Source organism: Haliaeetus albicilla, chromosome 3 (genome assembly GCF_947461875.1).
Source record: "Haliaeetus albicilla chromosome 3, bHalAlb1.1, whole genome shotgun sequence".
In the NCBI taxonomy this organism is placed as follows: domain Eukaryota; kingdom Metazoa; phylum Chordata; class Aves; order Accipitriformes; family Accipitridae; genus Haliaeetus; species Haliaeetus albicilla.
In genome coordinates this window covers 41,491,017-41,506,169 of record NC_091485.1, presented here as the reverse complement: position 1 = coordinate 41,506,169, position 15,153 = coordinate 41,491,017, and the positions used below count along the sequence as shown (strand labels likewise).

Below are 15,153 nucleotides of genomic sequence, written 5' to 3'. Positions count from 1 at the left end.
CTAAGCTCTAAAGGTGGGGGTTTTTGTAAGATACAGAGCTAAGGGATGTCAATAAAAAGGGATTTTAGGAAGGACAATGAAGTAGTTTTGCAGATGTCTATGGGAAACTCATTCGATGGAGGGAGGAAAGGGGGAGCAGCATGGGATAATGTGAGAGAGTGCTTGTTGGAAAATTTTAAGAGTAAGCAGTGAATTCTGGCATTAGTAGAGCAAAGCTAGGACTCAGTCAGTGGACTACATTGAGGTCTGTCATAAAGGGTATTGGTTTGTTTCCTGCTATGTGCAAAATGTGTATAAGATCAGAATTTTCAAGGTCATGAAAGGGTGGAGGTTGTCAAGAGATGGAACGGTAAGATCTTGGAAAGCATTTCAGCTGTACACATTGAAAGGCAAGGATCTAAAAATATGCTGCAAGAGAAATGTGTTAAAGATGACCCAGTTGTGAAGCTCTGATGAGAGGAGGGTCAGAGGCATTGATTTTCACCCAGGTCTGAGCCTGGGTTCTGCTCCAGCTGTGCCATGCTTGGGGTGAGAGCTGCCTACCTGTGGAAGGCAGCAGATTGCTGACAGTCTGGCTTGGGTGGAAGAGCCACAGGTCAGAGTCTGGGGGTCCAGGTGGTGTGTATGTCATCTCTGTTGTGCTCACGAACAGCGCGGTGTGTGGATGAGGGAAGGACTGGTATCCTACTTAGAGACCATGAGAATGGAAATAAGGAGAATTTTTTGAACAGAAATCTTGGTGGAGTTGTCAAAAGCTGAGTAGAAAAGAATCACATTGCTGAACAGGTCTTTCTTGCAGTTAAATGTTGACAGTATTTATCTATACTATACATGAGAATATGTCTTTTTAATATTTTCATCAGGCTGACTTTTGAATTTGAAACAACTTTAAATTGACATAATTCTTCCTTTTGATTGAACAGATGTTAAAAGTAAACAGGAACATTTGTTTCCCTTTCCTCATCTAATTTTAGGAGAACCTATTCATAGTTTCAGTTGTTATTTAAAGACAAAATTTATTCTTTTGACAGAAGATGGGGGTAGTGCTGCTGCTGTTTAGTTGTTTGTGCAGAAACCTCCAGAGAGGGAAATGAGTTTATTCTCTCTTTCCCCTCTAGCAGTATATGGGCAGGCTGCAGCTTCAGCCTCGTCGTAGTCTGCAATAGCCGTTCTTCATCTTCTGCGTACGGCTGCTGAGCTGCTAAATGGAGATAATGGATCCCACAACCTACTTCACAACCAAGCGTTACATGACAGCGTGCTTGGGGCCCTGCTGGCATTCTTGCCTGCAGTAAAGGGGATTTCCTAGCAGCCTTGCAGTTGCTGTGCTTGTGCTCCCTGATCGGGGTTACCTCGTGCTCGAAAGCTTTGGAGTTATTCTGGTTCCTCTCCCTGGGGCGAATGTCTCCCTGCAACGTAAAGGCGCTGCCTCGCGGTGCGTGTGCAGCCAATTAAACCCAGTGCTTTTCCTGACCCTGCTAAAATTACAGCGTGATTAGTCCCCGAACAATAGCGGAGGGAGAGACTGCCAACTTTTGAAAATGATGAGGAAAATTGCTGCCTGTGACTCCTTGCTAAGGTTATTCTGGTAATTGGATTTTTGTTTGTTACAAATTTATCATCCCTGGAACAGGGGGTGTGGAGGGGAGAGGGTGGGAAGAGGACCTAGGCGGTTCTGCTGCCCCATCTCCCCACTCCCCCCGCCCTTACTTTAATGAGTATGTTCCTAAAGCTGTTTTTCATATAAGTTGCTTCATAGATGCTGAAAGACCACATACATGACTAATGGCTGTGGGAATGGGCCGTTGTTCCTATATTGGCAGAGTTATAAGCATTGCTCAGAGAGGGTAAATGGAGCGGAGAAGGGCTGGGGGAAACACCAAGGAAAGAGCTCCATTTGCCACTGTCTTCCTGAGTATCCTTTGACTGTGATAAAAATGGGGCTTTTACCCTGCACGCGCGTGCCCTACCGCTGGAAGGGCACTAGACCTGTGATGAGCACCAGCATTGTTTTCGTTACCAAGACTGTGATGTTTGAGAACATACTAACCAATTGGTTCGGGAATTCATCCATAAAAAAGTAAACGTTAAGGTATTCAGTTATTATTATACAGTATAAAAATATTGTGCTGGATGGCTAAGCAGTTACTAGGACAACAAGGGGGAGTTTGCCAAGGATTTTTAAACACTGTAAGCAAACGGAAGAAACCTTGAGTTTAAATAGCCCATCTGGCCGTCTTAGGCTTTCCCAGGAGAGCTGCACTAAAATTCTGCCACATACATACGTTGTACCCTGATGATAGACATAGCCCATGGCAAGGAGACGGAGCTAGGAAAGCAAATGGACTTCTGTGGCAAATACACAGGGGAGGACCGCATCCTGCGCATCGCGGCGGCACGGGGGCGAGCCCCGCGCCTGGAGCCCGCGCCCTGGTCCCAGCAGGGACCGGCCGTCTTCCGACGCTGACTGGGATTCCCAGCTTTAATGTGGGTCCGCGCTCTTTGCAAAATAGACCTTTGACCTGCAATTTACAGCTTTTATCACATTTTAAACCTATGTAGCTGGCCAACTTGGGGCAGTAAATCTTGTGCGTTTTGCAGAGGTTCTTATTTTTGTGTTTGTTCAGCTAAAGGCAGGAGCAGCAGCTCTATGCCGTGCTGCGGCCGATTATTTAAAAAACAAATGGCAAAATTGGAGTATTTGAAAAACAACTTTAGGCCAGTAGCTCTGGGTGGCCCACAGAGCCGTTTCTGAGAAACCTGCTTCATGTTTGTTACGGTCTAAGAGACCCCTACCCCTCCTCCATAGGAGCCAGTGCTGACCATGAGATGAAAGAGAGAGATCTGCGTGTTAGTATGTGTGTGTCTTTGTCTGAGAGGGAGAGATGCTGGCTGGCATGTAATTACTTTTCTCATTTGCTCTTGCAAATTATTTGCCAAACTTTCTGTGGGAAGATAATGTATTCCTCAAAAAAAGTTTTTGGTTTGGGGTTTTTTTTCTTCCTATAACTATGAGAGGCCTTTTATATCTTTTTAGAATGGCTCAAACCACGCACCTATAAAACCTGTGTTTGAATGTATTACGGAATCACTCAGAAATAACTACAGAAATAAAAAGAGACACAGTGACTTACATTCTTCCAGCCAAAGCAGTCTTAGAAATAAAATAGCATTTCAAAGTTTTGCAATTTAAAATATTTTTCAGCTATATTTTGGCTCTGGGGTTCGTTATAATAAAAAATAACATCTGTTTTCCAATTTTAAATTAAGTTTAAAACAACATGTTTTTCTCATTAGTACTGTTTATCTGTACTATCTGCTAAACTTGGATGTCAACTCTTCTGCTGAAGTAATCTGATTTTAGTTCACAGGATTAGTAGCATCTATCAACAACCACAGAGCTTTTGCACTGAGAGCAAATACAAGAGAAATGTTTACAGTCATTATCACACGTTAAGTTTAAGCTTCATCTTTTGCTCCCACTGCTGTTGGACATACTTCATGTCTACTTTGAGGCTTAACTTGTGTGCGTTTTTAGTAACTTTTGCAATCAAAACATTTAAATATTTTTCTTTCTGACTTCTTACAGCTAGGATACCTATTGCTTTGTTGTTGTTGTTGTTGTTGTTTAAAAAAGTAAATAGCTCACAAATGCCCTTTAGGGCTTGTACTAAGCATGCAGCCCTGCCTGCATTCCTTGCTGTTTGGATTTGCAAGAAATGTCGCTTTTCCCAATGGGTAACCGCTGCATAGGATTTGGTTGTTAATTGAGTTGTGTCAGGTACATCAGAGGATCGGTGCATCTGTACGGCTGGCTCCCTGTTCATTTACATCCCTCCTTGCCTCCTTCGTTCACCTGCAAGCTTTTGCTCCCAACGTCTTGGTGTATCTTTGCACTGAGGCAGGTTTCGGCAGTGAGGGAGGCTGTAAACAACCCCTGAGCTTTAATGCGAGCTCCTCGCTGGCTGGTGCTCTCCCGCTGGACGAGTTCAATAGGTTGCCTCATTACAGACTTTCTGGTGGCTTAAGTAGCTTCACCCTGTGCATCCATATGTCTCAGCTGGTGGCTGTGTCACTCCCGGGTTATAACCAGTGAAGGCAAAACAGCTGAAAGGGGGTTGCTGCCCTTTTAGTGGAACAGCTTCTCAGGTTAGGTATTAAGCAAGAGCCCCATCTGTCTATTTTTGGTGGCTCGTGAAAGGGGGAGGAGGGAGGTGAAGGCGGTAATTCAGTCTCTGGGCTAAATTCAATCTTGGGTCTCCCTTCTCAGAGATATACTTTTTTCCCTTGTGTCATGCCCGGTAGACTCTATCAAAAAAGAAGAAGGTTTGCAGCCCAAGGCTGTCTGTGATCGATTAGCGAATCCTAATGGCTTCGCAGTCGGGCTGAGCTGTTCGGAGCAGGGAGTTATGGCTTTTGCTGTTCCTGCGAGGGGCTGAGGCTCAGGATGGGGAGAGGACCCGGTTCTCAAAGACAGTAGGAGAAATGGAGCCAGTGGGCTTCAGTGAGGGGAGACGGCATCCCTCGGGACAAGGCTCGCAGTTGTTCAACAAAAACTGAAAGTAAAAAAACCCTCATTACTTCCACAGCGCTGGGTATTATTTGGAGGGGTGGGATAGCCTAATATTCTATCAGACCCGAGGTGGCTCCAAATTCCTGTCTAAATTTCAAGTTTTTCTTTTTATTGCAGTAATGAAATATAGGGTGTAGGAACGATGAATTATCACTTTCCATATATTAACATGTTATAGAGCTGATGACAACCGAATCGGTCAACATATGGGAAATATTACAAATATGCCATATCCTTATGATATAATCACATGATGGAAGTTATTTTCCAATACTGTGTTTTAGTAATTCACATAATTTTTCATTTCATTGCAGGCAGCAGTTTTACAACATCATCAGGAATATATGCAGGAAATAATTCACTCACAAATTCTACTGGATTTAATAGTTCACAGCAGGTAAATTTGTAAATATGAGTTGAGGAAACTTAGAATTCTCATCCACTGAAAAAATGTAGCCCTTAAATAGCTTTTTGAAAGAAATTAGCATCCTTTCAAGCTAAACTAACGTTTATAAATGTTTTTCTTCAATTTGTCATCTTCCAATAGTAGAACTAATTGTCGGGGGGGTTGATGTTCTTATTCACACATCTTCAGCAGTGTGTCTAATAAACTGTTTGTATGAGAAGACATACTAAATTATGTGTAATTTAGATTTCATTTTACTGCCCCGCAGTTTTAGGTCCTACGGCATCCAGTCCAGGAAGCATACGTGCTGAAAGTCTGACATGTGTTTGTAGTTATATTTTGGAATTTATACTAAAAAGTAGCAAAACTTTGATGGACTTTTCAGTTGCTTTTTTGTCTTGCAGGAATATCCCTCTTATCCTGGTTTTGGCCAGGGCCAATATGCACAGTATTATAATAGCTCACCATATCCTTCACATTACATGACAAACAGTAACACCAGCCCAACGACACCCTCCACAAATGCAACATACCAGCTTCAGGAACCACCATCTGGCATCACCAGTCAAGCGGTTACAGATCCTGCAGCAGGTAATTACATGGATTTTATGGTCCCTATGAGGCACGTTTTTGTAAGTTGAAAGGAGGTTGAATTGGATTTTTTTTTTTTTGGTGTAGTCGTTGGTTTTTGTTTTTTTTATTATTTCTTAATTCTGAGCCTGTGGCACATCTTGCACAGATTCTAATGGTAAATAGACTAAAGAAAAACCAGGATCAGTAAAAGTTTTAAAGCTTGTGTGAAATACAAGTTGTTTGTATTTATTTGTAAAATGATTCTGTTAAAAATTGCAGGATATGGGAAGGTCTTTACACTAAACCAGAACCTGATGCTTTTAAGCTCTGTCTTCATTAAGATAAACTCCTTTGATTTTTTCCTAAGTAAGACTGAAATGGAGAGGCCTTCAGACCATAGACCAACTGTCCACTTGAAAGAGAGCTTTTGTGTTTTTCACTTTCAGAGGACATAATAATGCTTGTAATGGGGAGTTAAAATTGCACAAGTGTTTCCATTTTAAGAAAAGATTTTCAGTGGCTTGTCCTTCTTCCCAGTCGTTTTACCTTTCTTGCTGGAATTTGGCAGTCCTGTACTAGTTGAGACATTTTTTGAACATTTATGCCAAACTGCTCCAACTGTTTTTGGAAATGAGGGGTGAAAAATACTTTTCCCATTATTAAAAAAAAAAAAATACATTTTTTAACAGTTCAAGCATGTCGGTAGTTAGTAGATGGCAGAAGTTTGCAGTGTGTCAGAGAGAAAGTCCACGGTTGCAGATGTGTTTCTCAGTAATGCGGTAAGAAACAGTTATGATTTGACAATGTTATCAGGAGGTTTTGTTTTGGAATTTTGTTGGGGGAGATTGTTTTTAGTTTTCTTGAAGTACTTGATAGGACTAATCTTGCATGTGCAATGTGAGCTTTAATATAATTTGCTATGACTCTCTTGCTTTTCTGCATGAGTGTCTACCTGAAGAAAATATATGCAGTGTTGTCTCTTTTGATACATTTGCTGAAAGTAAAAAGGGGAGAAAATACAGCTGGTGTGTGTGTTTATATACATGAGATCCCATGTGTGCAATGTATTTGAGAAAGGAATCTTTCTAAATATATGAATGCATATTGGAGTCTGCGGCTTTTAGAATATATGGATGTGTATTGGAGTCTGCATAATTACTCTGCTTTTCACTTTGTTTTTAATTTTTTGGTTTTGTTTTCTTGTGGCTTTGCTTCCTTTTCTTTTTAAGTTGGAAGCAGTAAGTTCCTCTTACCCCAAAAAACAAATGTGATCAAGTTTTCGCTTTTTTCAAGATACTAAAATTGAATCATTGTATCATCCGGGTTTGGATCTTTTGCAAAATCTATGCATATATTTTTTTAAAGTGGTCGATACTTCCTAAAAGCAACAGTGAACACACATACGGAGAGAGGAGGTATACTTTTCCCGAGCTTAAACTTAGTGGCTTAAAGGCTGTCTTCCTATTTAAATACTTTTCGGTGCTCTCTAAGCCTGGACAGAACTTCGCTATCAGTTCCTTTTTAAGAAGTCTTTCTCCCTCAAATCTTCCACACTCTTGTTAAGAAAGTTGTGTCTAAAAATTTGAAAGAATTTGGTGGGCTTTCTCATGGGTGGGTCCTGCACCTAAGCCCTCTTCTAGTTTATGCTTTCAAGTATTGAAAGCTGTACATCCATGGGTGCCCTACCACTACTTGCTTGGCCATTCCTTGGGCACGTGCACACCTCCTCTGGCATTGCTGGGACTGCCATCTCTTTCCCTGAGCTATTTATGTTAGCGAAGAAGTTCCTTCAGATGGTTTGCAAACAACTCTTAATGTAGCTATGGGGTTATCTAGGGCTGGCTGCCTGTACCACAGGCTGAGGACACGTTTAGGAAAGCACCTTCTGTGGGCCACTCTCTATTAGGAGGAGCTAATGGAACCCATCTTTCTGTTCCCCTTCACCAACATGGTTGCAGTCAGCAGAAGCTATAGGGCTAGACCCAGATTTCACCATTTATCTTTACACATTTGTCTTTATGCATTTAAGTTAGGATCGAGCCCCTTAAGGCTCCTTCTGTATTGAGTGGAGAGAGATGAGTACCTCTATTTAGAATTCAGTTTAACTACAGTCTTAATCCTGAGGTGCCAAGGCCTCTCCACTGGTATGAGGGCAGTTTAAGGTGGCTGACATACCAGTGTTGGGTTCCTAGGTTAAAATTAGGTGAGAGCCTTTTGCTGCCTCACAAACCCTTCAACCCTGGTAGAAGGGAAGCAAGGACCAGTCAGCGAATCCAGTGCTGTGCCTGCCATTTCCCCTTGGGCAGTGTAAATTTTTTTACTTTCTTCTTGCTGAGGCTTATTGCAAAGCCTCAGTTGAGCTCATACACAGTATGGTCAGAAGACAAAGCAAGGTTGGGGTCAAAGAAAAGAAGGATCAGCACGGAGGAAGGGAATTCTGGTGGAGGGGGGCAAGTGAAAGGCATATTAGAGAGAAGGAAGTTCATAGCTGGGTCAAAAACACAGAACAAAGAAGCAAACTAACCAAATTTTAATTACAATTAGTTAAATTTCTGTAGGATGTTTTGCCACGTCTGGTCAAGTTAGGCTGCTAATTCTCTACCAGAACTGGAACACTGCATATGAGAGATGGTGGGGAGCAGTGCAGAGCCATCACATTAGGCTACTGTACCCCTTTAGTAGGATAGGCTCCAGCTGCTGAATTGCAGCTGTTCTTAGTGGATGTTGATATCCCTAGACACCTTCTATATTTAAAAAAAACATGTAATCTGCGCGGTTCTGAACTATGCCAGGACAAGCACAGAACAGCTTTCAGACTTTAGAGAGGCACCAGAATAATTTGACAGACATAGGTGGTTCCTATGAATTTGGGCCAGTAAGTGAAACAGAAGAGTCTGGTGAGAAGCATGTGAAAAGAGAGAAGGTAGTTATGTGCTCTTGTGACATTTTTAGTAGAGTTTTGCAGACTCAGAAAGCTCAGATAATTTCAGTTAAAATATATTTAATTCCTTGTCCAAATATAAAATAATCCTTTTATGGTTTCCCACAGTACCTCGTTAAATATGCAAGCTTTTGCCATACAATCCAGGACATCCAGGGATTCTTGCAGAAGAACCTGAGATTTTCCATGCTCAGTGTTTCTTCTTTCTCTTCCCTTTGTGGATCTGAAAAATTTCTCGTACCTCAGTCATGACAAAAACCTTTTGATTGCACAGATGTTGATAGTCCCTGTCTCCATAAATCAGACATACAAATTAATGTTATTTTCTTGTGATCAGAAGGCTGTATTTTTGCTAGTGATACAATCAGAAAATTATTAAACCAAACAATCTCAGTATGACACTTCAAATTTTTAATGTGTGCTTTGCTTCAGATTTCATTGGCAATTTTGTTTCAGTTCAGAAGTAAGAATTTTCAAAGTTTTTTTTCCCACTAGTAGGATTCTAACTTTTGCTTTGCAGAAGAAAATGTTTTTCATCAGAAGAACAATAAAATATTAGGTTCCTTCTGGGATGAGCTTTCAGTCCATACAAGAGTAGATTATCCCAGGTATGAACAGTAAGTTGCTGATTTTTTGTGTGAGCTGTAATATGTAAGAGAAGTAATAATAATTAAAATGATTAAAAGTAATAAAAGTAGACTAGTGAGCAAAGATTCACTCTCCTTTCCAACACTCAAATTCATTGAAGTAGGGTCAAAGTGAACAAAAGGAAGTATTTCTTTATGTTGCATATAGGTAAGCTGTGCAGCTCCTTGCTGCAGGATGTTGTGGACGCAAAAAGTTTATGCCAGTTCAAGCATTGCTTAGACGAACTCAAAGGTTGGATTTACACAGACACCAATGGCAATTCAAGAAATTCTTGACACAAAAAATCACTGGAGACAGTGGATGAGTTAGCACTGTGTGTATGTTTGTCCTTTTTTATGGTCTCTCACCCAGTCACCTGCTGTTGGCCAGTGTTGAAATTTATCCTGGATGGATGGAGTTTTGCCCCAACCCATTATGCCTGCCCTGATGTTCTAAAATAATTAGAGGAACGTGTATTTCTAAGAGTTAATGTAGAAAATTACTACTTTTTCTAAAGCTTTAATAATTTTCTCTTGCAATATTTCAACTCCATCATCACAGCTGGTAACAGAAAATTCTTGATCTGTGCAAATTTTTGTTTATGAGATTGAGTTCACAAAGCTGAATATATTCTTCTATTTCATATGATGCTGGTTTTATAATTTATTAAACAGTGTTTCTCGCAAGAGAGACTTGCATTGTTCTTGAGAATTGATCTCTCAGTTTTCTTGGTTTCTGCAATAATTATGTTTAAAATATTACTGGAAGGTTTTTTTTCATATTACTCACATATTTCACAATGCAGATTAAAAACCCCACAAGGGCTGTGCTAGCCAACAAAAATTGTTCTCAGCCATGGGTCACCATTTTGCTTTTAAAGACTAAACTTCTTTTTCCTTGAACACTATATCACATTTAGTACTGCAAAAGGGAAAGCTACTTTTACAGTTTCTCCTTATCATATTTCATAACAATAAATTAGAGGCAGGAAAGTGAAACAGAGCAAAGAGACTATATAGGCAACTTTTCACTAATACCTATATGGAAACAAGTACTGCTGTATTCACAGTGCATTACTGGTGTTCTAACATTTGCTCTTTTTCTTAAGTATAATGAAGAGTAAATCTAGAGTATATATTTATATAGGAAGGGAACACAATCAAAATTCTGTGAAAACAGAAACAAGATTGGATGCAGTAACGAATGGCAAAGTATGGCACTGTTTTTGCTTTTCTGGTAATGGTTGTTCTCCTGTTTTTATGTTAACAATGTACAGCTTTTAACTCTTTTGTATTGCATTCAACAATATATAACCTGACTCACTGTCTCAAGATATGCTGAGGCTAAGAACTTGATGCACTTTTCAATAGATGTTTTTAATAGATAAATAGAATGTTTATCATTGATTTTAGTAGCATTAAAAGTAACAATAATTTCAAATTGTTTGAAACCATAAATAATAAGTAAGGAAGAAATGCCTACAATGGAGAGAGGTAGTACCTGTCCATTATGTGATTGCTTTGTTATTTTTTTCCTTCAACATTGAAAGTTAGAGAAAAAATTCTGAACCACTGCAGGGCTTGCTCATGTAGTTGTTGTCAATGTACACTGTAGTTAATGTACACTGTTATGTATAAGATAATACTGTTAATATGGTATTTTGTCATTATTTTGAATATACAAACCTAAATCAAAAAGTCACCCAAGCCTTGAAATAAATATGTGGTTTTGCCAATATTTCTAACAGCCTTGTTTAACAGACTGTTGAGGGTTTATGTCAAATTTATAACAGTATGACCATAGTCCTCAATAGACAAACATTAGATTTGTTTTTCAAGTGGAGAACATTTTGATGTTTTGTCAAAACAGTACTAAAGATGTCGTCCTATAATCCTGTCAGCAGGCATTATTATATTTCTTGCAATACTTATTTAGTACTTTTACTTACTTACTACTAATGTAGTAGCCATATTTTTTACAGAGAAGCAAAAAAAAAAATATCCTGAAATACCTATGTGATTCTGCTGTATTGTTTAATCCTGGTCCAGTCTTATGTAAGCAGTAAAGGAAGAAGTTTGTATTGTGCTTGTGAAATTTTTTGTTTAGCTTTATTTATGCAAAAGTAAGAAAATCATAGCATAAGACTGACGTATTCAAACTACCTGTATCTTATATTTTTATTGTGGTATAGAGGTGCTGAAATAACACTGGCCTGAGGATTTAAGGTGCTTATTCAAAATTAAGTATAAGATTTGGGGGGGAACCATTAATCTGGACACAATCTAAATGGAAAATATTTGTACAGACCTATTTGCAGAGGCATTTGACTATACTAGGTATCCTAGACCCATCTTGTCAATGTGATTTACATCATGACACAAGATATGATTACTTTGATAATGTGCGTTTACTCTTTTTTGCATACCTTTTCAGTGTAGTAGGGAAAAAGTCTGATGAAATTTGCAATCCTTTTGTCAGCAGCAAGAGCTCTACCCACACACTTGTCAGTCAGATTTACCTAGAGATAGACTTGATTTGGGGATTTCAGGGACAGCTAGTTATCCCCAAATTTGTCATTCGATACTATTGCTGTATAGTACATTGAAATCAACAGTAAAAAAATACAGCAATTATTTTGGGGGGATTTCCATTACAAACAGAAAGGAATTACAGAATATGGTGTTGCAAATGGTGTCTCTGTGGCTATATTGTCTATTCATAAGTAATCAAAGTATTCTTATATATGAGATGATGGAAAATTGTCCTGTGTGACAAAACCATCAAAAGCACCCACGATGATGTATAACAGGGAAGTATATGCTTATGACATTTTATGTCAAGTTGGAATAATATGGTGCCTTGAAGCATAGGGGAAGGTATGCTACAATATGGTTCATGTATTTTAGGTAAACCAGAATGCAAACATATTTTATTCCTCACAGTTATGTGTAGTTTTTGTCTGGCTTGGTGTCACCATACAGTACAGGGGTGACTACCGGGGGTCAGGAGCAGGGGGTACTGGTCACACCTGGAAAAGGAGGTATACATTTACAGAATCTGGGTTTAAAATGTTTTTTCTGACTGACTAGAGAAGTCAAGATTGGGTCTATTACACTTGGTCAAGGTTTGGAAGAGGGAACTCTGAGTGTGTGAAGCAGAAACAAGCCGTAACATTTGGTGTCAGACAGTCTGGGGCAGAGTGCAGAGATGTGCCGTAGCAGAGACATCTGAAATTATGTGTCTGTTAATGGATGCAGAAGAATAACTGTTGCTTCACTATTAATATAGTTTTGTGAAGGCATATGCAACACACAGAATTGGCTGTTGTGGTCCAGACCAATAGATCGACCGGGCTGGTACCCTGCCTGCGGCAGTGGCCATCAGCAGACACCCCGGGAGCAGCGAGGACAGGCTAAGCTTGTATAAGACTTGCCCTAAGCGCTTTTCCAGCTTCCAGATATTTTCATCTCAGGGGATTTCCAAAGCTGATGTTGTTTGTATGTTTAGGGTGTGCCTGCATTAGGATTTTAATTTGGAGCAGGAGTCGGTTTTGAAGCAAAGAGCTTTGGCTCAGGAGAGCGGTCCTAGAGCACCCGGCTGGAGTCCTTCCAGACAAAACTAACCTGGAGGGTGTCCTCCAGACAGTACCAAATTCCTCCAGCCCCTATTGAGGATGCTCAGGACATTAGATCAGGCTGGACGTACGCTGAAAGGACCTCCCAGAAACAGGCAGTGAAGCCTGGGGTCATTGACACCACTTGTTTGGTCCCACAGACCCAACCCGCTGATGCAGCACGGCTGTAGCACCCCTGAATGCTTCTCTTTCAGGAGTGTCTTCAGGCTCCCCTTGAACCCTTGTAGTCTTTTGGGAGCCTGGAATTTTTTGACAAAAGGTGGCACAAATCTCCTAGCTTTTATCTGAACTCCTTCTTGTGTTTAACCTGGCTGCTGCCAGCTTGTGACCTTGCTTTAGTATTGGGACAGGCAGTGGAGAGCTGATCCTCATCCCATTTTCTGCTCATGATTTTGTGAAGGGCTGGGTTTTCTCCTGCACTTCCCAGTGTGTGTGATGCTCAAGAACGGGATAAAATTAAATTCAATGCTTTAGAAACATAACTATTTCCCTTGGCTAATATTGAAGTATGTCTGTTACTATGAAGTCAGCTGAGGTTGAACAAATTAACCCCCTCGTATCAATGAATGTAGAATGACGGGTATAAAAATAATGTATTTTGTGGCTATATAGCTTGACTTCAGCAAGGCTTTTGCTGCCCTGACAGTTAAATCTTTTCACTGAACAATCTTATAAGGAAACTAGGCTAAAGCAGTCTAGCAGAAACTACAGCAGAATGCTATAAAGCTGTGTAGGAAACCGTGTCCAGAGAGAAGTCAGTGAGAGCTCACTGTTAAAATAGAAGGATGGCTACAGCAGCATTCCTCAGTGTCTGCCTTGGGCCCAGCATTTTCATTAATCATTTAGATGACGGAACAGAATGTGTTTGCCTATTAAATATGTAGATGACACCATGCTGAGAGGGGCTGCGAGTTCTTTGGAGACAGGATGAGAACTCAAAAAATGGCGATGTGATCTGAATAGGAGCAGGTGTGAGGTATACATTTAGGCAGGAATGATGAACTGCACAAATGTGGGATGGGGAATGTTGGCAGCTCCTTCCAGGCTCTACCTTTCCCTGCGGACCACTCTCAGTACTCCAGATATTAGTGGCACACCAAGTACCCTCAGCCGCTGTTGTTTTTCTTGCTCCAGAATTTGTCAGGGCTTGGGCTTGTCGAGGCTCAGGGCTCAGCTGGATACTGGATTCTTTAATTGGGTTTCCTTATGAGGACCCGAGAGTGACCATTGGACAGGGAGCTGGTAACCCAGCCGTGCACATGGAGGCTGCCCTGTCGAACAGCCTTAATCCAAAGAGTACATGCTGTGGTTTCCCTTTACATATGTGGAATAAGTTTCTTGCACACGATGTCACGTTTTCCCCCATTGGTTACTGCCATCTGTCACACTGTTCCTAACAGACTGGTCTCCTGAGTAGGCTCAGAAGCTCCAGGTATTAGCAATGTTGTGTGTTCGCTTCATGTCCAATATTTGGCCAGGTCTTTGAGCAATGACCAGTTGGGTGTCGCTTCCTCCTCGGAAGATGATCTAGGGATCCTGAAACTAACATTTATTGAAAATAATGCAGAAAATGCAGTGTCTCCTGCCAAGTGGTGCCAAGGGGAGGGTAGCCTGTGGGACATGGGAAGTAAAGTTTTGCTTGACTTTGCTTTGGATCACTGTGTCCAGTTTGGAGAAACTATACAGCGCGATAATCAGAACCTAGAAAAGAGGATCATCAGGGAAGGCTTGACTTAACAGCAAAGGAGATCTGAGAACAGTCTTCAAATTGCATGCAAATACAGTGAAGGGAATAATTTTTTTCCCTGCTTTCACAGATTGAACTTATATTGCTGTAATGAATGCTGCAGTTGTATGTTCCATTTTTAATGGCATGGCTGTTAAAGTAGCAGAGTAGATTTCCTGGAGAGATCTGTAAAAGCAAGACAAGCAAAATCTTTCTTGGGAATGATACAGGTACAGTGATCCCAAGAAGGGTGGGCTAAGGTGTGCCCAGCCAACCTTGGGGTCCTGAGGTAGGGTTGGGAGTCTTTCTGTCAGGTGAAGGTCTGGCCCATCCAGACAGATGACTTAATGGTATAGGTCGAGTAAAGGTATAGGTCGAGTCTCTTTTGAAGATTCTTTGTTTTACCTTGAGTTACATCTTACCTTGTTATTCTGCTTTGTTTAATGTAGCCTAAAATACTTAGGTAAAAGTATAATGTGAAATACATAATATATACTAATTTCCATTAAGTGTAGATTTGAAGGCTGAACATGAGAATTTCAAGACCTTTTCCTTTCATTCAGCGCAAGCAACCATTATTATTTTGAGTAATTGTGAATATGTAGTGTTACACAGATGTCCAGGGTCTCCTCCTTAATCTAACCTTTGACCTCAACAGGATGTTTTTTCAGGA

The 15,153-nt window shown here is 40.5% G+C and overlaps 1 protein-coding gene across 1 annotated transcript in view; it reads left to right on the top strand.

Annotated features, from left to right (window-relative positions):
• The window catches only part of EYA1 (EYA transcriptional coactivator and phosphatase 1), a 152,761-nt gene that overhangs the window by 91,439 nt on the left and 46,169 nt on the right, over positions 1–15,153 (top strand). Inside the window, exons 9-10 of the mRNA XM_069779509.1 lie at positions 4,888–4,970; positions 5,384–5,570. Coding sequence (XP_069635610.1) covers positions 4,888–4,970; positions 5,384–5,570 — 270 coding nt within the window. The remainder of the gene's footprint in view (positions 1–4,887; positions 4,971–5,383; positions 5,571–15,153) is intronic.